The 24493-nt window shown below is 39.7% G+C and overlaps 2 protein-coding genes across 2 annotated transcripts; both read right to left on the bottom strand.

Moving 5' to 3' along the window:
* Positions 1 to 6526: 6526 nt before the first annotated feature.
* Positions 6527 to 7468, bottom strand: LOC119254217 (olfactory receptor 5B3-like). The gene has a single exon (XM_037521334.1). The coding sequence runs from the start codon at positions 7463 to 7465 to the stop codon at positions 6527 to 6529; it is 939 nt and encodes a 312-aa protein (XP_037377231.1). The 5' UTR covers positions 7466 to 7468.
* A 9536-nt stretch (positions 7469 to 17004) lies between these two features.
* LOC119254215 (olfactory receptor 5B3-like) lies at positions 17005 to 17943 on the bottom strand. The gene has a single exon (XM_037521333.1). It carries the CDS (start codon positions 17941 to 17943, stop codon positions 17005 to 17007), a length of 939 nt encoding a protein of 312 aa, XP_037377230.1.
* Between the last annotated feature and the right edge of the window lie 6550 nt (positions 17944 to 24493).

Raw genomic sequence — 24493 nt, 5'->3', positions numbered from 1 at the left:
GAAGCCTCATAGTGTTGGATGAGCACCCAGAGGGAGCCCTGCCCTTGGCCAGGCCCCTGGGTGATGGGCATGGAGAAGAGTCTGTGAGAAGGAATCAGCAGGGCCTGAATAAATTTCTCACACATATCAGGTCAGTTCTTGGATTCTGTAACTATTGCATGAGTCAGAACCTACTTTGATCATTTTTGGTAGAAATTAATTTGTACTTTGCATATGTAATTAGAGTAAGCGTACTACAATGAGGTATTTACCTGGATTATTTGGTGAGCCCAAATGTAATAATCAGTGTCCTTTAAAGAGAAAGGCATAACTTCATAGAAATAGAACAAGTATTGATGAAATTCATATGGAATGACCAAAAACCCCGAAGAGCCAAAGCTCTCCTGAAAAAAAAAGAAGGGAATGGAGGCATCACACTCCCAGATTTCAAACTATACTACAAAGCCATAATCATCAAAACTGCATGGTATTGGAACCAGAACAGATACAGACCAATGGAATTGAATAGAAAATCCAGAAATAAACCCACAGATTTATGGTCAACTAATCTTTGACAAAGGAGCAAAGAATATGCATTGGAGCAAAGAAAGTTTGTTCAATAAATGGTGCTGGGACAACTGGGTTGTTACATGCAAAAGAATGAAGCTTGACTACTACCTCACACCATACACAAAAACCAACTCAAAATGGATTAAAGAACTAGACAAAAAACCTGAAACCATAAAATACATAGAAGGAAATATAGGGAAAATACTACGTGATATGCACATCAAAGACTTCTTTACAGACACATCACCCAAAGCAGTGATAGTGAAGGCAACGATCAACAGCTGGGACTGCATCAAATTAAAGAGCTTCTGCACAGCAAAAGAAACAATAACAAAAACAAAGAGAAACCCCACCAACTGGGAGAACATTTTTGCACACAACACTAATGATAAAGGACTGATCACAAAAATCTGCAAAGAGTTGACGAGACTCAACAACAACAAAGAAAATAATCCAGTCAAAAAATGGGCAGAAGAGCTAAAAAGATACTCCTCTGAAGAGGAAATGCAAATTGCCAGCAGGCATATGAAAAAATGTTCAACATCACTTGTAATCAGGGAAATGGAAATCAAAACTACCATGAGATACCATCTTACACCAGTGAGAATGGCACATATTAAAAAAACTAGCAACAACTAATGTTGGTGAGGATGTGGAGAAAACGGAACTCTCCTGCACTGTTGGTGGGAGTGCAAGCTGGTCCAACCACTATGGAGAGCTGTTTGGAGATTTCTGGACCTACTAAACATAGAGCTTCCATATGATCCAGCAATTCCACTCCTAGGTATTTACCCAAAGGACAGAGAAACATCAATTCCAAAGAGCACCTGCATCCCTATGTTTATAGCAGCACTGTTTAAAATAGCTAAGCTTTGGAAACAAACGAAATGCCCAAAAATAGATGACTGGATCAAGAAGATGAGGTCCATATACACCATGGAATATTACTCAGCATTCAAAAAAGATAAACACATGCAATTTGCAGCAACATGGATGGCGCTGGAAGGGATCATGCTCAGTGAAATAAGCCAGAAAGAAAAAGAAAAAATACCGGATGGTGTCATTCATAGCAGGAATCTAGAAAACTTAAATAAAGGACCAGGAAAAAGAATAACTATAAGAAAGAAAATATCAAAATCAACAAACAACTATGAACAAGAGACACTCGATGGGTGGTGCGGGGTGGGGAAGGGAGGGATTGGGGTTAAAATAAGGGGATTGCAATTGTATGGGGAATATAAAAATAAAATTTATTTAAAAAAATAAAAAGAAAGGCATAAAAAAGCAATTAGTATGTTTCAAGGGTCCATTTTTTTATAGATCTCTGAAACATCAAGCAAATACCCTGTGAATGAAATTTGCTACAACTCTGGAAAATACTTCAAAGGCTTATGAGTGAATGTTGAGTGAAGAACATGGTGAGGCAATTGTGGAGTTCAGAGAAATACCTGTCACACTACTCAGGATCACAGGTAAAGTTGCAGACCTCAGAGACTACACCTTACAAAGAATAGTCTTTATTCTAGAAAACTTATGAAACAAAATTCTACATCTCACAACAAGAATAAGAAAAAATACCACAAACATGAAGTACTTTAAATTTATTTAAGTCTATTAAAATTGTTTTCAACATTATTCAAACTTTTCAGAGTACAATTCAGTCATATCTTTGGTTAATTTTACCTCTCGATGATTTATTTACTCTTTCAGATTTATTGTGAATGCAGTTGCTTCCTTAATTTCATTGTCAGTGTTCACTGCTTGAGAATAGAACATCTGAATTTGCATGCCGATCTTGTCCCTGTAACCTCACTGAATTCTTCTTGAAATTTGTATTTCTTACTGAGGTAACAATGTTTTACACACTGTGGTTGACTCATTCACACGAATATTGCATGTGGTCCCTTTTCTTCCAAACCCTCATCACCCCTTGTTTTGAGTCTTTTTGAGAACGGCCATTCTCACAGGGGTGAGCTGGAGTCTCATGGAAGTTTTGATCCGCACTTTCCTGATGGTAAGTGATGATGAGCACTTTTTAATGCACTACTTGACCATGCATATTTTTATTTATTTATTTTTAAAGATTTTATTTATTTATACAAGAACAGGGTATAGATCAGAGGCATGGGAGAGTGAGAGAATTCACCAGAAACAGAGCAGGGAGCAGAACAAGTAGATGGACCAAAGACACTGCTGCGCCATGTGGGTTTCACCATGTATGTTTTTAAAGCATATATTTAGTTCTTTTTAAAAATCATTTCCGCATCTTTAGTATTTTAGATGAATGTTTATTATTACTATTAATATTTTGTGGTGACATATAACACTGTGTTGAAGTTGACAACACTATATGATTTATCGGGATAGGTTCATACCTCTTTAAATGTATGTAAGCACAGCTTACACCACTAACAACACCCCAGGCAGAATTATCTCTTTTATGAAGGTATTTGAGTGTGGTTGTCTCAAGTGTGAGCTGTGCTGTCGTGGAGAACTATCTTTAAGTGCTATATCTGTCAAGGTTTACAGGATGATCTTGGCCAAGTAGTTTAATCTCTCTACACTTCAGTATACCACCTACAAGTGGAGGGGCAATAGTATTGGGTACCATCATAGAAGAGTTCTAAAGATGAAATGAGGTTCTGCTCATGGAGTGGTTTGAGATGACACTCTTGAGCTGGATTTCTAAGAAGCAATCCTGTTCAATAGCTTGGAGTACTATTGAAGTCTGGCAGATCTCAGTTATAGGGGAAGCACGATAATCAGTCGTTCAAAATCAACACATGGGACAATTAGACTCCAACCTTTATTTCATGCATTAAATAGACAAATAGTTACTAGAATCTACTGTGCAACACACATACTATTTCCAAGCATCATGTTATAATGAAAGCCATGTCACCGATGTCTGGGAATTCAGAGTCCAGTTGTAGAGGGAGTTATTACAGAGTTAGGCCATGTGTCTCACAGCCATTGCAGGCCAGGGAAGTTTCATTGTCAGTTCTTGTAGACGAGAAGAAACTTTGGAGACTTCAGTAGATTTGCAGAGCTTTCATGGTGAGACAGGGGACCATACACACAGTCAGGCAGACAGATCAAGGGAGAGACTTCAGCACTAAGAGAGGCAGAACAGCAACTCCACTCACTAGCCCCTTTGACACACTAGGTGCCCATAGTCACGCAACAAAGACATTGCTGCCAATGTACAGCCCATGGTAGTTTGCTAGATGTCCAAATGATGGACAAATGATGAGAAACAGAACATTTCAGGTATGGGATGTGTGTTGTGTGGAAGGTGAAAAACTAGCCTGATTTATTCATTTTCCTTAAATTCCACCTCATCAGGGTTTTTCACCATACAATCTATGTGTCATTCTTCTGCCAGTTCCCTTGACGAGGAGTGGAGGACCCAGTACTCATAACCTGCAGAAGAAATACCAACTGTAATAGAAGCTGCTCAGCCCAGGCCAAATGTTTTTAGGTGTGTCCACAGGAGAGGTACAGCTTTTTCAAATCTGCAAGACAGTCACTCTCATTAAGGTGTCATCTACATGATGGACAAGTGCACCAAGGATGGCCTCTCCCACTGGGCCAAGTCAGCTGTCACCAGCCTGTGGCACAGAGTAGGGCTGTGCAGGTGACCCCAGGGAAACTCAGTGAATGTCCACTGCAACTTTCCCATGTGAAGGCAAAGTGGTCTAGACTCTCTGGTGCTGGAGCAATGGAAAAGAAAGCATTAGCTAAAGCAGCTGTGAAGTGCTACGTGCCCAGGTCATTACTCAGAGAGCACATCAATTCAGCCACTGAAAACATTGCTGCATGCAAGGGTGGAATCACTTTCTTCAACTTGGGAATGTGCTGTTATACGCCAAGAGCCGTCAAACTTCTTCACCAGCCACTCAGGCGAATTATAGACCCTGTGGGCAGCACACACAATGCCCCTCTCTCCAACTCTGTCATTGTACCCGTAATCTCTCTGTGGCCGCATGGAAACCGATATGTTTAGTACTGGTCACTCATCTCGGGACTGGCAGTTGTGTGGGTGGACACTGAGCATGTATGTGCAACACGGCCTTCCGCTAATGTATCCTAAGGCAAAATTCTTCAGCTGTGGCTTCCAGACACAAACAACATTGTACATCCACATTCAGGATGTACTCCGAGATTAGCAACACATACACCTTATATTCCTTTGTGGATAATCTCCCAATTCCCAGAGGTCATATCACTGATGTCACCTACACTCAGGTCACCATAGCTGTCAGGTATAAAAGAAGATATCTGAAACGTCTACGCATTCACATATAACAGAGTACACTTGCCCCCGTATCTACTAAGTCCAAAACCCTTTGCATATTGGTTGGGAACCAGTGGACAGCAAGCTATTCATATGGCCTCCGGTCCCAACCCAACCTCTGTGAATGTGTCCCTTGGCCCTTATCCTATCCAAAGCAAACAGGGCCCACTCCCAGACTGGGGTTGGCAGCAAATAATCCTCCAGGCACAGGGCATGTGCCTGGGGTGTGGAGTCGCTAGCTTTTCCCTTCACTGTAGCCTGTCTCTTTATGGGAGTGAACTGCTGGTCCTCTCGCACTTGTCTCCATAACTCTAACAAGTATGCACTGGCCATGCATGTATCTCGGCATGACCTCCATGTGCTCTCAGTAGATCCACCCACATTTGGACATGGGTGACTTTAAGCGGCTGACTACCATAAGAGGCTTACTTGTCTTTTTTGAGACCCTTTTTGGTTGCTAGTATTCCTTGTATTTGGTTACCTGTATTCCTTTCTGAGAGTGTTGGCTCTCAACTTCACCCAACCTGCCTACCTTGTGAAGACATCATTTATCTGACATCCCACATAGGGTGCTAGTGATACAGGGCAGTGAGGGGCACTTAAACTGGCCAAGGACAGTGCCCCAATGGTTTACTCTTCACCACCTGAGCATTTCAGGTATGGGTTGTCTGTTGTGTGGAAGGCAAAAATAGCCTGATTTTCTCACTTTCCTTACAAAATATCAATCCATTTGTTGGGTGATGAACATTATTGAAGATGGCAATTGAAGACAAAAATTGGGATAGAATGTCATTGAAGCAGAACCTTCACAGTCCCCATTGTGGAGCCAGCAAGGATAAAATCGCAAGGACATAATCGCTGTTTGGAGTTGTGAGGAAATTTTGAAATACATTATTGTGAATGAACTGTGGAATATACTGGAGGAGTGAAAAGATACAATGAAACTTAACTAAATTCGGCTTTATAAGCAAGGGTAACCATCAGAAAAACTTGTACACATTAAACACATTGTTAATGTCTCACTGCATGTTTTTCAATGTGTGCAAATTAGGAGTCCTCTAGGCAGAAATTGAAAATGCTTGTACTTTTCTTCCTTGTATTTGTTGTGGCTATTTTCCTTTTGAAAGGTGTAATGAGAAAATATAAGCTCACAAAATGACTCAAGCAAGGCAGAATTTTTGATTCATGTATGATGTCTATATTCTGTCCATAAAATATGCTAATGAAATAAACACAGAGTGCTATGGTGTAAACCTTTCCCCCCAAATTAGGAGTCTTAGATTATTTTTCAAGTAAACACACTGTGACATATTTTATATATCAATATCCCAATTCAATATTTCAATTAGTTTTGTTAAGAACATTACTCTCATTTGCCTCTTGGTAATTTGATGCACCCATTTGGTTGTCATGCCACGGCAGAGAAAATACATGCAGAACAAGTGAATAAGTCAAATATGATTTAAATGTATTTTTGAAACATAAAAACGCACATTTTGTGCTTCTCTTTAGCCATTCTTAGTTAGGCTTCCATTGTTGTCAGCTTTCCTCATTCTAGACAATAGACTTTAGAAAAGGTGAGGGCGTCACTTCAGGACTTAGGTGTATTGCAAATATAGGTCAATACATGAAGAAGATCGAGAGGCATGAAAGGTAATTATGCCCCACACAATGTTAAAATCATAATCCCAGAGACAATTTTATCTTCTCACCCAGCTTCTTGAATGCATTCTTGACCTCCTTGTTCCTCAGGCTGTAGACTATGGGGTTCAGCATGGGGATGACCATTGTATAAAACACAGATGCTGTTTTGTCCGTGTCCATGGAATGGCTGGAGCTGGGCTGTAAGTACATAAAGATGATCGGCCCAAAGAAGATGGTGATGGCAGTGAGGTGAGACGCGCAGGTGGACAGAGCCTTCTGATAGCCTGCAGTTGAGCGCATCCTATAGATGGTGATAAAAATGAACATGTAGGATACAAAGATAATTGAAAGAGGAAAACCTACAACAAAGATGTCTACATAAACAAGAACCATTTCAGCAACATGCTTATCAGAGCAAGAGAGAGACATGACTGCTGGAACATCACAGAAAAAGTGATGGACCTTATTGGAGCTGCAGAAAGTCTGAATGAATGCTTCCCCAACATGGAGGCAGGCATTGATGAAGCCACCAGTATGGCAGACTATAGCCAGACCCACGCACAAACTTGTGGGCATGATGGTGGTGTAATGCAGGGGTTTGCATACAGCTGCATAGCGGTCATAGGCCATTGCAGCCAAGATGAAAACTTCCCCAGTGGTAAAGGTTGCAAAAATGAACATCTGAGCAGCACATGCACTGTAGGAGATGACCAGGTCACCCATGAGCAACCCAGCTATGACTGTAGGGCTGACAGATGTAGAGTAACAGAAGTCCATCAGAGACAGGTTACTGAGGAAGAAGTACATGGGCTTGTGGAGACGAGAGTCCAACAGAATCAACAGGATCATCCCCAGGTTTCCGATGGCATTTATTACATATATAAGAGTGAAGATCATTACAAATGGGATGCGTAGTTTTGTGTCTTTGGTCAGTCCTAGGAGGATGAACTGTGTTGCTTCTGTGGTGTTCTCCATGGAAGATATTTAGAAATCAGATGACTTACAGCAATAAGATATAAAGGAACAGAGAGTTAGATGTCAAAATTACAATGAAACATAAATGCTTATATGCCATGTTCATTATTTCATTATAGCAAGGGTACGTGTCTCAAGCATCTCTGTACCTAAAACATGACCATCAGTGTTTAATTTAATGCATAAATTATCTAGAATTCCAACTTGATTAATGAGGAATTGTAATGCATCACCTCACCAGTTTTTCATTCGTAAACTTGAAAATTTATTGAAAAAGTCTCACTGTGCAATTCTGGAATTTACAATGAGAGCTCAGCTTTGCTGAGACAAACTTTGGACTGTACAGCTTGTTCACTGATTCTTCTCAACAATTTCTCAGGCTGGGTAGTCATTATTTTCCTTACATAGCCAGGTCCAAGAGAATGAGTCATTTATTCATGGTTCCACATACAGTCATTGGGAAGCCAAATTTTGTTCCTGGGTGAAGTGTTTCCTAAGTCTCATGCTCTTTCCTACATTTTAATTAATTAGATTAAACTCCTATGAACAACCCAACCATGACTGTAGGGATGACAGCTGTAGAGTGACAGAAGTCCATCAGAGACAGGTTACTGAGTAGAAGTCTGTGGCGTGTGGAGACGAGAGTCCAAAAGAATCAACAGGATCATCCCCAGGTTCCCAATGACATTTATGGCATATGTAAGACATTTATGGCATATAAAGAGGGACTCTTAGGTTTGTGACTTTGGTCAGTCCTAGGAGGATGTACTGGGTCACGTCTGTGGTGTTCTCCATGGGGGTTGTTTAGAGATCAGATGTCCTAAAGCAAGAAGAAATAAAGGAATAGAGAGTTAACTGTGGATACATTTAGGAAACCTAATGTTTATATACCTCGGTCATTGATTCATTATAGCAAGGGTGTGTATCTCAAAATTTCTGAAACTAATAGGTGAACTTCAATACATAATTTAACGTATGAATTTTCTAGAATTCTAAGCTGGTGAATAAGGAATCACTGTGGATCACTTCACCTGTTTAATTCTTTAAAATGTTTGAACTGAGACTTGAAATTTAAATGTCTCCCAAGTGTGATCCTCTTTCCTACATTTCAATTAAATTAGACAAAACTCTCTTTATATTACTTATCATCTCCACTAGGCAAAACTCAGTGTTTTTATGTTTCACAGTGAAGTAGCTAAGACTCCTGTTCACAGGATGTGGTGGACTGCCTGGATTAGGGGGGTATGTGCGTGTCGCCAGTGGAGAGACTCTGAGGGAAGGTTCGGCGCTGGGCTGGAACTTGGGCTCATGGAACAGCTGCTTATGGCCAATGCTGATTTGTAGTGGATTATATGAAATTTAGTCTAATCACAACATCACATTCCCCCCACTCCACTCATCCTTTGTAGGGAGCAGTGTGGTCCCCTAGCATCATCTAAATTTGTGTTAGTGGATGTTTTGATACTCCCCAGTTTCACCTCAGATTTCAAGGAAAATGTTGAAAATTTCTATGTCTGTGTCAACACATCACAGTGGCTGCCCCACGAGTTTGGCATGAATTACAGCTTTCTTTAAAAGGATATTGAATATAGAAGCTTACCTTCTGCTTGAAAGCAAAGGACAGTCAATCCTGAAGAGTGTAAATATAATCCAGCCAGGGAAAAACACACAGACACTCTTGGAGAAGCTCTGTGCAGCAGTGGGCGCAGGTTCCAAGGTCTCTAGGTCATGGAAGGATGGAGGAAAAATCATTAACATGGACTCAAGTCCTGAATCTACCACGTGTTCTCTTGTGGTTTTGGAAGGGACACTTTCTTTCCCCTTATTGATAAAATAGGCATAATAACATTACCTCTTTCCTGCAGGCCACGGACGTGAGTTTGCAAGTCACAAACCAATGTCTGTAAAACAAACATTTAGGGGTTTTCATTTCAGTTATTCAGTATCATTTTTACCTTGTCATGTTTCCGTGGCCATGGCTGCAAGTTCGTAGAAAATCCAGAGAAGAGAGGAAGATCTTCATGTGCAAACCATCAGATTCAGATGAAGACATGATGTTCAGAGGTCTGGGACCAAAGTCTGGCCATTGTAAAACAAGGCTACCAAAGTTCACTGCGGGTCTGTGGATGGGTCTGAGAGTGGATTATAAAGCCATGAGGTTCTCAGGGGATGTCCCCCATGTGGACACCTTGGGCATCATTCCACTTTCCAAATGATGCAATAATCAAGCTGCCTATGGTAACCACATCATATATTTTTAGGGTGTCCATACATGTTTGCATTGTTATTTCACATTTTTTTTATTAACCAGTTGCAGAGAGTAGTATGCTCATTTCTTAATGTATTTCCAAGGTACTGGTCCCTGAGCTTCTTTGGAGTCAGCGCTGTCATAATTAATGACCTGCTTATTTCACATAATTTTTCCTTTGAACAATATCCTTAACTAGAGCCTCAGAATCCATAGCATATGAATCTGGCAATTTTCACTTAACATAATTCAGCTTAAGTCCATGCACATTGTCACCTGTATCTATAGTGCAATTTTAAATTGCAAAGTAGTATTCCTTGATGTGAACCTTTTTTCTTTTTCCTTCTTACCTCTGTTGAGAACCTTTTATATTGTTTCTAGTCTGGTGATTATAAACAAAGCTGACATAAAAGCCTGGCTGAAATCTTTGTGCAAAAATAAATTTTTCTTTCATTTGGGTTAATATCAGGGACTTGTTTTTGAAACTCTGATAAATATACTTCATTAACTAGGAATTGTAAAATTGTATGATGAATCTAAAACTTTACATTCCCAAAAGGAAACATATTCTAAACTAAACATTCACTAGGTCCTGTATTTAAAAACATTATTAATTAAAACGTTTTTCTCATATCATTGTAGTCACCATAGTTCTCCCACCACTATATTACTCATGCACCGTCACCAGCGTTTCCTTGTTCATATCCCTCTTCCTCCTCTGTATTGACTGCCCTCTATTCCTATTCCTCTCCTCTGTTGTATGCCTCATCTGTGGTCAGCTTGCTAGTTTTGACTTTTTCTTGACTTTTTTATTTCTCTGCATTTCACGTATAAATAATATCATCTGATATTTATCTTTTTCCTTCTGACTTATTTCATTGAGTATAATCCCTTCCAGCTCCATTCATGTTGCCACAGATGGCATCAGTTTTCTTTTTGATTGCTGAGTAATATTCCATTGTGTAAATATTCCACAGCTTTTCCATGCATTTGTCTGTGTTGAGGCATTTGGTTGCTTCTGTATCTTGGTTGCTGTAAATATTACAGCACGAGTTACTTTCCTTGTTAAAATTTGATTTCACTTACACTTTATTTTCATTTCTGATCTTTGTGGAAGATGTCTTATTGAATACCTTTAACAATTTGTTTTATCATTCAATTTGCATTTCCACTATAATCATGGTTAGAAAATGTTTTCCTTTTCACAAAAGCCCATAGATCCACAAAAAGCCTCTGAGTGGTCTCTAAGCTCATACTCCCAAGCTGAAGTATCACAGCTTTCTCATGCAGGAGTGTGGGGTGGTTAATGGTTTGCTCCATGTAAAAGGTGACTTGGCATCAATTGTTTAAATAATGTAGTCATCTAACTTCAGCTTCTCATGTGTGAGAGGGAGATAATTGCATCGGGCATCCTCCTAGGATTGTCAATATTTGCAGGTCCCCTACAGACAAACCAGAGAAAATATCTAACACACTTCAGGTGTTCTGAAATGTTCAATATTACTGTTAGTAAACATTACTGCAGTGTGGGTCACAAAATAGTGGTGTTTAAATATTACATCTGCTTCCCTACATGTGCCTGTCCATTTTTGGTACAATGTGTCAGGTGTCAGTTGTGGAGCATGGACTTCGAAAGAATTGGCCTGTGTCATTCTGGGTGCCGTGAAGCAGACCCATTACTGTCTATTATCCCTGTCCCGCTACAGGGATTGAAGAGGCTTCATGTGTGGACAGTGCAGCTGTGGATGGGGAAGCCTCATAGTGTTGGATGAGCACCCAGAGGGAGCCCTGCCCTTGGCCAGGCCCCTGGGTGATGGGCATGGAGAAGAGTCGGTGAGAAGGAATCAGCAGGGCCTGAATAAAGTTCTCACACATATCAGGTCAGTTCCTGGATTCTGTAACTATTGCATGAGTCAGAACCTACTTTGAACATTTTTTGGTAGAAATTTTTTGTACTTTGCATATGTTACTAGAGTAAGAGTACTACAGTGAGGTATTTACCTGGATTATTTGGTGAGCCCAAATGTAATAATCAGTGTCCTTTAAAAAGAAAAGCATAAAAAAGCAATTAGTATGTTTCAAGGGTCTATCTCTTTATAGATATCTGAAACATCAAGCAAATACCCTGTGAATGAAATTTGTTGGAACTCTGGAAAACACTTCAAAGGCTTATGAGTGAATGTTGAGTGAAGAACATGGTGAGGCAATTGTGGAGTTCAGAGAAATACCTGTCACACTACTCAGGATCACAGGTAAAATTGCAGACTTCAGAGACTACACCTTACAAAGAATAGTCTATTCTAGAAAACCTATGAGACAAAATTCTACATCTCACAACAAGAATAAGAAAAACTACCACAAAAGCTGTGTGGAGATTTCTGGACCTACTAAACATAGAGCTTCCATATGACCCAGCAATTCCACTCCTAGGTATTTACCCAAAGGACACAGAAACATCAATTCCAAAGAACACCTGCACCCCTATGTTTATAGCAGCACTGTTTACAATAGCTAAGCTTTGGAAACAACCCAAATGCCCAAAAATAGATGACTGGATCAAGAAGATGTGGTACATATATACCATGGAATATTACTCAGCATTCAAAAAAGATAAACACATGCAATTTGCTGCAACATGGATGGCGCTGGAAGGGATCATGCTCAGCGAAATAAGCCAAAAAGAAAAAGAAAAATACCGGATGGTCTCACTCATAGCAGGAATCTAGAAAACTTAAATAATGGACCAGGAAAATGAAAAACTATAAGAAAGTGAAAATCAAAATCAACAAAAAACTATGAACCAGAGACACTTTTAGGGGGGCGGGGGCGGGAGGGGAGGGATTGGGGTCAGAATGGGGGGCGGCAATTGTATGGGGAATATAACAATAAAATTTATAAAAAAAAAAAAAAAAAAAAAAAGAAAAACTACCACAAACATGAGGTACTTTAAATTTATTTAGGTCTATTAAAATTGTTTTCAACATTATTCAAATTTTTCGGAGTACAATTCTGGCATATCTTTGGTTAATTTTATCTCTCGATGATTTATTTACTCTTTCAGATTTATTGCTAATGCAGTTTGTTCCTTAATTTCATTGTCAGTGTTCATTGCTTGAGGATAGAACATCTGAATTTGAATGCTGATCTTGTCCCTATAACTTCACTGAATTCTTCTTGAAATTTGTATTTCTTACTGAGGTAACAATGTTTTACACACTGTGGATGACTCATTCACACGAAGATTGCATGTGGTCCCTTTTCTTCCAAACCGTCATCATCCCTTGTTTCGGGTCTTTTTGAGATGGGCCATTCTCACAGGAGTGAGCGGAGTCTCATGGAAGTTTTGATCCGCACTTCCCTGATGGTAAGTGATCATGAGCACTTTTTAATGTACTTCCTGGCCATGCATATTTTTATTTATTTACTTTTAAAGATTTTATTTATTTATACAAGAACTGGGGTACAGATCAGAGGCATGGGAGTGTGAGAGAATTCACCAGAAACAGAGCAGGTGGCAGAACAGGTAGATGGACCAAAGACACTGCTTTGCCATGTGGGTTTCGCCATGTATGTTTTTAAAGCATCTATTTAGTTCTTTTTAAAAATCATTTCAGCATCTTTAGTATTTTAGATGAATGTTTATTATTACTATTAATTTTTTGCTGTGACATACAACACTGTGTTGAAGTTGACAACATTATATGATTTATCGGGATAGGTTCATACCTCTTTAAATGTATGTTAGCACAGCTTACACCACTAACAACACCCCAGGCAGAATTATCACCTTTATGAAGATATTCAAGTGTGGATTTCACAAGTGTGAGCTGTGCTGTCGTGGAGAACTATCTTTAAGTGCTATTTCTGTGAAGGTTTACAGGACAATCTTGGCCAAGTAGTTTAATCTCTCTACACTTCTGTATACCACCTACAAGTGGAGGCGCAATAGTATTGGGTACCCTCATAGAAGAGTTCTAAAGATGAAATGAGGTTCTGCTCATGAAGTGGTTTGAGATGACACTCTTGAGCTGGATTTCTAAGAGACAATCCTGTTCAATAGCTTGGAGTACTATTGAAGTCTGGCAGATCTCAGTTATAGGGGAAGCACTATAATCAGTCGTTCAAAATCAACACATGGGACAATTAGACTCCAACCTTTATTTCATGCATTAAATAGACAAATAGTTACTAGAATCTAGTGTGAAACACACATATTTAAGTCCAAGCATCATGTTATAATGAAAGCCATCACTGATGTCTGGGAATTTAGAGTCCAATTGTAGAGGGAGTTATTACAGAGTTAGGCCGTGTGTCTCACAGCCATTCCAGGCCAGGGAAGTTTCATTGTCAGTTCTTGTAGACGAGAAGAAACTTTGGAGACTTCAGTAGATTTTGCAGAACTTTCATGGTGAGACAGGGGACCATACACACAGTCAGGCAGACAGATCAAGGGAGAGACTTCAGCACTAAATGGGGCAGAACAGCAACTCCACTCACTAGCCCCTTTTACACACTAAGTGCCCACAGTCACGCAACAAAGACATTGCTGCCAATGTACAGCCCATGGTTGTTTGCTAGATGTCCAAATGATGAGAAACAGAACATTTCAGGTATGGGATGTGTGTTGTGTGGAAGGTGAAAACTAGCCTGATTTATTCATTTTCCTTAAATTCCACCTCATCAGGGTTTTTTCACCATACAATCTATGTGTCATTCTTCTGCCAGTTCCCTTGACGAGGAGTGGAGGACCCAGTACTCATAACCTGCAGAAGAAATACCAACTGTAATAGAAGCTGCTCAGCCCGGCCACATGTTTTTAGGTGTGTCCACAGGAGAGGTACAGCTTTTTCAAATCTGCAAGACAGTCACTCTCATTAAGGTGTCATCTACATGATGGACAAGTGCACCAAGGATGGCCTCTCCCACTGGGCCAAGTCAGCTGCCACCAGCCTGTGGCACAGAGTAGGGCTGTGCAGGTGACCCCAAGGAAACTCAGTGAATGTTCACTGTGGCCTTCCCATGTGAAGGCAAAGTGGTCTAGACTCTCTGGTGCTGGAGCAATGGAAAAGAAAGCATTTGCTAAAACAGCTATGAAGTGCTATGTGCCCATTTCATTACTCAGAGAGCACATCAATTCAGCCACTGAAAACATTGCTGCATGCAAGGGTAGAATCACTTTCTTCAACTTAGGAATGTGCTGTTATACACCAAGAGCCGTCAGGCTTCTTCAACAGCCACACTCAGGCAAATTATAGAGGCTGTGGGAAGCACACACAATGCCCCTCTCTCCAACTCTGCCATTGTACCCGTAATCTCTCTGTGGCCGCATGGAAACCGATATGTTTAGTACTGGTCACTCATCTCGGGACTGGCAGTTGTGTGGGTGGACACTCAGCATGTACGTGCAAAATGGCCTTCCACTAATGTATCCTAAGGCAAAATTCTTCAGCTGTGGCTTCCAGACACAAACAACATTGTACATCCACATTCAGGATGTACTCCGAGATTAGCTACACATACACCTTATATTCCTTTCAGGATAATCTCCCAATTCCCAGGGGTCATGTCACTGCTGTCACCTACACTCAGGTCTCCATAGCCATCAGGTATAAAAGAAGATATCTGAAACGTCTATGCATTCCCATATAACGGAGTACACTTGTTCCCATATCTACTAAGTCCAAAACCCTTTGCATATTGGTTGGGAACCAGTGGACAGCAAGCTATTCATATGGCCTCCGGTCCCAACCCAACCTCTGTGGATGTGTCCCTTGGTCCTTATTCTATCCAAAGCAAACAGGGCCTCCTCCCAGACAGGGCATGTGCCTGGGGTCTGGAGTTGCCAGCCTTTCCCTTCTCTGTAGCCTGTCTCTTTATGGGAGTGAACTGCTGGACCTCTTGCACTTGTCTCCATAACTCTAGCAAGTATGCATTGGGCCATGTATGTATCTTGACATGACCTACACGTGCTCTCAGTAGATCCACTCACATTTGGACATGGGTGACTTTAAGAGGCTGACTACCATAAGAGGCTTACTTGTCTTTTTTGAGACCCTTTTTGGTTGCTAGTATTCCTTGTATTTGGTTACCTGTATTCCTTTCTGAGAGTGTTGGCTCTCAACTTCACCCAACCTGCCTACCTTGTGAAGACATCATTTATCTGACATCCCACATAGGGTGCTAGTGATACAGGGCAGTGAGGGGCACTTAAACTGGCCAAGGACAGTGCCCCAATGGTTTACTCTTCACCACCTGAGCATTTCAGGTATGGGTTGTCTGTTGTGTGGAAGGCAAAAAATAGCCTGATTTTCTCACTTTCCTTACAAAATGTCAGTCCATTTGGTGGGTGATGAACAATATTGAAGATGGCCATTGAAGACAACAATTGGGATAGAATGTCATTGAAGCAGAACCTTCACAGTCCCCATTGAGGAGCCAGCAAGGACAAAATCACAAGGACATCATCGCTGTTTGGAGTTGTGAGGAAATTTTGAAATACATTATTGTGAATGAACTGTGGAATATACTGGAGGAGTGAAAAGATATACTGAAACTTAACTAAATTCGGCTTTATAAGCAAGGGTAACCATCAGAAAAACTTGTACACATTAAACACATTGTTAGTGTTTCACTGCATGTTTTTCAATGTGTGCAAATTAGGAGTCATCTAGGCAGAAATTGAAAATGCTTGTACTTTTCTTCCTTGTATTTGTTGTGGCTATTTTCCTTTTGAAAGGTGTAATGAGAAAATATAAGCTCACAAAATGACTCAAGCAAGGCAGAATTTTTGATTCGTGTATGATGTTGTCTATATTCTGTCAATAAAATATGCCAATGAAATAAACACAGAGTGCTATGAGTTTATCCCTTTCCCCCCAAATTAGGAGTCTTAGATTATTTTTCAAGTAAACACACTGTCATATTTTATATATCAATATCCCAATTCAATATTTCAATTAGTTTTGTTAAGAACAATACTCTCATTTGCCTCTTGGTAATTTGATGTACCCATGTGGTTGTCATGCCACAGCAGAGAAAATACATGCAGAACAAGTGAATAAGTCAAATATGATTTATATGTATTTTTGAAACACAGAAACGCACATTTTGTGCTTCTCTTTAGCCATTCTTAGTTAGGCTTCCATTGTTGTCAGCTTTCCTCATTCTAGACAATAGACTTTAAAAAAGGTGAGGGCGTCACTTCAGGACTTAGGTGTATTGCAAATATAGGTCAATACATGAAGAAGATCGAGAGGCATGAAAGGTAATTATGCCCCACACAATGTTAAAATCATAATCCCAGAGACAATTTTATCTTCTCACCCAGCTTCTTGAATGCATTCTTGACCTCCTTGTTCCTCAGGCTGTAGACTATGGGGTTCAGCATGGGGATGACCATTGTATAAAACACAGATGCTGTTTTGTCCGTGTCCATGGAATGGCTGGAGCTGGGCTGTAAGTACATAAAGATGATCGGCCCAAAGAAGATGGTGATGGCAGTGATGTGAGAAGCGCAGGTGGACAGAGCCTTATGATAGCCTGCAGTTTTGCGCATCCTATAGATGGTGATAAAAATGAACACGTAGGATACAAAGATAACCGAAAGACAAAAAAATACAATTAAGGTGTCTACATAAACAGGAACCATCTCAGAAATATGCTTATCAGAACAAGAGAGAGACATGACTGCTGGAACATCACAGAAAAAGTGATGGACCTTATTGGAGCTGCAGAAAGTCTGACTGAATGCTTCCCCAACATGGATCATGCCATTGATGAAGCCACCAGTATGGCAGAGTATAGCCAGAACCACGCACACACCTGTGGTCATGATGGTGGTGTAATGCAGGGGTTTGCACACGGCTGCAAAGCGGTCAAAGGCCATTGCAGCCAAGATGAAAACTTCCCCAGTGGTAAAGGTTGCAAAAACGAACATCTGAGCAGCACAAGCATTGTAAGAGATGACTAGGTCTCCTACGAACAACCCAGCTATGAGTGTAGGGGTGACAGCTGTAGAGTAACAGAAGTCCATCAGAGACAGGTTACTGAGGAAGAAGTACATGGGCATGTGGAGACGAGAGTCCGACAGAATCAACAGGATCATCCCCAGATTCCCGATGGCATTTATTGTATATATAAAAGTGAAGATCATTATAAGTGGAATTCGTAGGTTTGTGGCTTTGGTCAGTCCTAGGATGATGAACTCTGTCGCTTCTGTGGTGTTCTCCATGGAGGTTGTTTAGAAATCAGATGACTTACAGCAGTAAGATATAAAGGAACAGAGAGTTAGATGTCAAAATTACAATGAAACATAAATGCTTATATGCCAGGGTCATTATTTTATAATAGCAATAGTGTGTGTCTCCAGACTCTCTGTACCTAAAACATGACCATCAATGCTTAATTTAATGTATAAATTATCTAGAATTCTAACATGATAAATAAGGAATCTTCATGGATCCCCTAACCAGTTTTTCATTCTTTAAACCGAGACTTGAAAGTTTACTGAAAAAGACTCACTGGGCAATCTGGAATTTAGAATGAGAGCTGAGCTTTGCTTAGACGAGCTTTGAGGGCTACAGCTGTGTTCACCGATTCTTCTCAACAATTTCTGAGGCTGGGTAGTCATTATTTTCTTTACATAGCCAGGCACAAGAGAATGAGTCATTTATTCATGGTTCCACATAAATTCATTGGGAAGCCAAATTTTGTTCCTGGGTTAAGTGTTTTCCAAGTCTGGTGCTCTTTTCTACATTTCAATTAAATTAGATTAAACTTCTGTGAACAAGCCAGCCACGACCATAGGGATGACAGCTGTAGAGTAACAGAAGTCCATCAGAGACAGGTTACTGAGGAAGAAGTACATGGTGTGTGGAGATGAGAGTCCAAAAGAATCAACAGGATCATCCCCAGGTTCCCGATGACATTTATGGCATATATAAGAGTGAAGATCATTACAAGTGGGACTTTTAGGTTTGTGACTTTGGTCAGTCCTAGGAGGATGAACTGGGTCACTTCTGTGGTGTTCTCCATGGAGGTTGTTTAGAAATCAGATGTTCTCCAGCAATAAGAAATAAAGGAATAGAGAGTTAACTATGGATACATTTAGGAAAGCTAAATGTTTATATACTTCAGTTATTGTTTCGTTATAGCAAGGGTGTGTATCTCAAACATTGCGTACCTATTATGTGAACTTCAATACATAATTTCACATATAAATTTTCTAGAATTATAAACTGGTGAATAAGGAATCACTGTGGATCACCTCACCTGTTTTAATTCTATAATATGTTTAAACTGAGACTTGAGAGTTAATTGTTTCCCAAGTCTGATCCTCTTTCCTGCATTTCAATTAAATCAGACAAAACTCTCTTTACAATTACTCATCATGTCCACTGCTGAAAACTCAGTGTTTGGGGATCCACAGTGAAGTGGCTAAGACTTCTGTGCACAGGACATGGTGGGCTGCCTGGAGTAGGGGGGCATGTGCGTGTCAGCAGTGGAGAGCCTCTGAGGGAGGGCTCGGCGCTGTGCTGGAACTTGTGTTCATGGAACAGCTGCTTATCAGCCCCCCATATACTACCAGGAATAATTACACTATCCTAAGCCCTCTAATCTAGTTTTATCTGTCTACGAAAAGAAGATAGAAATGAGACCTAGCTCAGGGTACTACTGTGAGTGTTAAGTGTGATGATGTGTAAACATGACTAAAATATCGAGTGTGCAGCCTAAAGGTTGAGCCAGAAAGTGTTATTAACCTGAAGGATGGCCTCTGTGTTGCTTCGGGAAACACCCGGGGCATCAGGCATGAGTGAGTTTTGAAGTCCTGCAGCCTCCCTCTTTAATCTGTCTCCTCTCACACTCCAGGGGCACCAGATGTTCAACACCTTCCAGAACTCTCTGTCCCCTGCACCACTGGCCACTTTCCCTTTTATATTGTACTCCTTTCTTAACTTACTTCTTGGAATCCATATTATAATCAGTTCTGTCTCCCTTTTTTTTTCTTAGCTGAACTGCATTATTTTACATCCTTGTTCATTTTTCTCCCCCACAATAGAGCATCCTTGCTCAGGTGTGGTCCCGGTGGTTCTGGAACCACGGGATGATCATGGTCCTCCACCATAGTCCATTGTGCTCCACCCCCATCTCTCCCCTTGAATTCCTCCATCACTCCCAGATGCTGAGATCTATGGTCAGTTTCCATGCCTTGGAGTCTCCTTTCTTACACTCATTCTGTTTTCCTCACTGTCTCCCATATTTGAATCACAGAGATGGAGGATGAAAGTGCAGTTTGTGGCTTGCCTTTAACCTACACATTTATTTTTAAGCAAATATTATGTTGTTGAATATTTTATTGTAGGGCCAGTATTTTAATTCGTTTCATTAGACTCAGCTGCTTTTGGAAGGGCAGCCTAAGATGCTGTCTGTGATTCCCTTCCTTCTGCCCTGGGGACTGAACTTCAGATGCGTAGCCCAAAGAGTGTTGCCTTTGCAAAGATACGCAAGTCCTGTTAACACATACATGTGCAATAAGCAATGCAAAGAGCTTTGTACATATAAGTGTGTGTAAGTTTGGATCATGTTCTTATTTTAATTTCACCATCAAAAACTGAGAATTTCTTTAACTTTGTCACATCTACAATCACACAGCTTGAAGAAGATTCAAGATTCAGTTTTGACCAAATCAAAAGTTCAATGTTTCATTACATCACTGTCAACATGTGTGGATGAGAGAGATAGTAAGGATGCCATTCTGCAGAAAATGTTGAAATAAATTTGGATTTTGCTATTTCACTTTGGTTCCTGTTGCAGTCTCAACAAGTCATTTCACACACCGGGTTTCATTTCTTTTTATCGCCAATGCTGATTTGTAGTGGATTAGATGAAATTTTGTCTAATCACTGCATCACATTCCCCTACTCTACTCATCCTTTGTAGGGAGCAGTGTGGTCCCCTAGCATCATCTAAATTTGTGTATTGGAATTTTGACACTCCCCAGTTTCATCTCAGATTTCAAGGAAATGTTGAAAATATCTATGTCTGTGTGCAAAAAATCACAGTAGCTGCCCCATGACTTTTGCATGAATTATATCTTTCATTAAAGGCATATTGAATATAGAAGCTTACCTTTCACCTGAAAGCAAAGGACAGTCAAGCCCGGAGAGTGTAAAAAAAATGTAGCCAGGGAATAATGCACAGTCTGTGTTGGAGAAGATCTGTGCAGCAGTGGCGCAGGTTCCAAGGTCTCTAGAGCAGGGAAGGATAGAGGAAAAATCATTAATATGGGTTCAAGTCCTGAATCTACCATGTGTTCTCTTGTGGTTTTGGACGGGTCACTTGTTTTCCTCTTATTGATAAAACAGCCATAATAACATTACCTCTTTCCTGCAGGCCATGGGAATGTATTTGCAAGTTACAAACCTATGTTTATAAAACAACTTAAATATTTAGGGGTTTTCATTTCAGTTATTCAGGATCATTTTTACCTTGTCGTGTTTCCTTGGCCATGGCTGCAAGTTCGTAGGAAATCCAGAGATCCGAGGAAGGTCTGCATGTGCAAACCATCAGCATTCAGATGAACACATGATGTTCAAAGGGGCTTGATCAAAGTCTGGCCATCATAAACAAGGCTACCAGAGTCACCGCGGGTCTCTGGACTGGGCCTGAGAGTGGATTATAAAGACATGAAGTTCTCAGGGGACGTCCCCTATGTGGCCACCTCAGGCTCCTCACTGTACTTTCCAAATGATGCAATAATCAAGCTGCCTGTGGTAACCACATCACATATTTTTAGGGTGTACGTATGTGTTTGCATTGTTCTTTCACATTATTTTCTTTTTTTAAATTAACCAGTTGCAGAGAGTAGTATGCTCATGTCTTAATGTATTTCCAAAGATTTTGGCCCTTCAGCTTTTTGGAGTTAGTGCTGTCATAATTACTGACCTGCTTATTTCATATAATTTTGCCTTTGTAAGAATGTCCTGCACTAGAGCCTCAGAATCCGTAGTCTTTGAATCTGGCATTTTTTACTTAACATTAATTCAGCTTAAGTCCATGTACATTTTCACCTGTATCTATAGTGGCATTTTAAATTGCAAAGCAGTATTCCTTGTTGTGAACCTTATGTTTGTTTTTTTCTTCTTACCTCTGTTGAGAACCTTTTATACTGTTTCTAGTCTGGTGATTATAAATAAAGCTGATATAAAAGCCTGGCTAAAATTTTTGTGCAAACATAAGTTTTTATTTCATTTGGGTTAATATCAGGGAGTTGCTTTTGAAACTCTGGTAAATACACTTAAATTGTAAAACTGTGTCTCCAAACTTTGCAATCCCAATAGCAAACATATTCTAATTTAAACCTTCACATCTTTGCAGCATTAGGTCCTTTATTTAAGAAAAATTTATTAATGAAAACTTTTTTCTTACATCATTGTAGTCACCATATTACTCATGAACCATCATGACCATGACCATTCCTTGTTTTTACCCTCTTGCTCCTCTGTTTTGACTGTTCTCTATTCCTCTCCTTTGTTGTATGCCTCATTTATGGTCAGTTTGTTAGCTTTCACTTTTTATTGACTTTTTTTGATTTCTCTGAATTCCACATATAAGTAAGATCACCTGATATTTATCTTTTTCCTTCTTATATATTTCAGCTAACATAAACCCTTCCAGCTCCATTCATGTTGCCACAGATGGCATCAGTTTTTATTTTTTGATTGCTGAGTAATATTCCATTGTGTAAATATTTCACAGCTTTTTGATGCATTTGTCTGTTTTGAGGCATTGGGTTTCTTGTATATCTTGGTTACTGTAAATAGTACAGCACAAGGTACTCTCCATGTTAAAATTTAATTTCACTTATACTTTATTTTCATTTCTGATCTTTGTGGAAGATGTCTTATTGAGTACCTTTAACAATTTGTTTTATCATTCAATTTGCATTACCACTATAATCATGGTTAGAAAATGTTTTCCTTTTCACAAAAACCCATAGATCCAATCTTTCCTTTGAGTGGTCTCTAAACTTACACTCCCAAACTGAAGTATCACAGCTTCCTCATGCAGGCGTGTGGGGTGGTTACTGGTTTGCTCCACGTAAAATGTGACTTGGCATCAATTGTTTAAATAATGTAGTCATCTAACTTCAGCTTCTCATGTGTGAGAGGGAGATAATTGCATCAGGCTCCTCCTAGAATTGTCAAGATTTGCAGGTAACATACAGACAAACCAGAGAAAGTATCTAACACACATCAGGTGTTCTGAAATGTTTAATATTACTGTTAGTAAACGTTACTGCAGTGTGGGTCACAAAATAGTGGTGTTTAAAATTATATCTGCTTCTCTACATGTGCCTGTACATTTTATGGGTACAATGTGTAATGTTTCAGTTGTAGAGCATGGACTTAGTGGGTCAAGAAATCTCCACACAGCTCTCCATAGTGGTTGGACCAGTTTGTGCTCTCACCAACAGTGCAGGAGTGTTCCTTTTTCTCCACAACCTTGCCAACATTTGTTGTTGCTAATTTTTTTTAATATGTGCCATTCTCACTGGTGTAAGATGGTATCTCATGATAGTTTTAATTTTCATTTCCCTGATTATGAGTGATGTTGAACATTTTTTCACATGCCTGTTGGCCATTTGCATTTCCTCTTCAGAGACGTTTCTTTTTAGCTCTTCTGCCCATTTTTTGACAGGATTATTTTCTTTGTTGTTGTTGAGTCTCATCAGCTCTTTGCAGATTTTTGTGATCAGTCCTTTATCATTAGTGTTGGGTGCAAAAATTTTCTCCCAGTTGGTGGGGTTTCTCTTTGTTTTTGTTATTGTCTCTTTTGCTGTGCAGAAGCTCTTTAATTTGATGTAGTCCCAGCTGTTTATCTTTGTCTTCACTCTCACTGCTTTGGGTGATGTGTCTGTAAAGATGTCTTTGATGTGCATATCACGTAGTGTTTTGCCTATATTTCCTTCTGTGTATTTTATGGTTTCAGGTCTTATGTCTAGTTCTTCAATCCATTTTGAGTTGGTTTTTGTGTATGGTGTGAGGTAGTGGTCAAGCTTCATTCTTTCGCATGTAGCGACCCAGTTTTCCCAGCACCATTTATTGAACAGACTTTCTTTGCTCCAATGCATATTCTTTGCTCCTTTGTCAAAGATTAGTTGACCATAAATCTGTGGGTTTATTTCTGGATTTTCTATTCAATTCCATTGGTTTGTGTGTCTGTTCTTGTTCCAATACCATGCAGTTTTGATGATTATGGCTTTGTAGTATAGTTTGAAGTCTGGGAGTGTGATGCCTCCATTCCCTTCTTTATTTTTTTTTCAGGAGAACTTTGACTATTTGGGCTTTTTGGTAATTCCATATGAATTTCATCAATAATTGTTTTATATCTTTGAAGAATGACATTGAAATTTTGATTGGAATAGCTTTGAATCTGTATATTGCTTTTGGTAGGATGGCCATTTTAATAATGTTTATTCTTCCAATCCATGAGCAGGGAATGACTTTCCATTTTTTTGTATCTTCTTCTATTTCTTTTAACAGTGTTTTATAGTTTTCTTTGTATAGGTCCTTTACCTCTTTTATTAGATTTATTCCCAAGTATTTGATATTTTTGTTTGGATAATAAAAGGGATGGTTTTTTTGATTTCTTCTTCAGATTTATTGTTTGTGTATAGGAAGCCTACCAACTTTTGTGTGTTGATTTTGTATCCTGCCACTTTACTGAACTGATTGATGAGTTGAATTAGTTTTTCTGTGGAGTTTTTGGGGTTTTCTATG

The sequence above is a fragment of the Talpa occidentalis genome, unplaced genomic scaffold (genome assembly GCF_014898055.3).
Source record: "Talpa occidentalis isolate TD23 unplaced genomic scaffold, MPIMG_talOcc4v2.1 talOcc4.3, whole genome shotgun sequence".
Classification (NCBI taxonomy): Eukaryota; Metazoa; Chordata; class Mammalia; order Eulipotyphla; family Talpidae; genus Talpa; species Talpa occidentalis.
The sequence above is the reverse complement of the archived record's forward strand: the minus strand, read 5'-3'. Positions and strand labels throughout refer to the sequence as shown.

Excerpts from the sequence above, each read along its gene's own strand:
- LOC119254217 (XM_037521334.1), bottom strand. The coding sequence starts at position 7,465 with ATGGAGAACACCACAGAAGCAACACAGTTCATCCTCCTAGGACTGACC.
- LOC119254215 (XM_037521333.1), bottom strand. The coding sequence starts at position 17,943 with ATGGAGAACACCACAGAAGCGACAGAGTTCATCATCCTAGGACTGACC.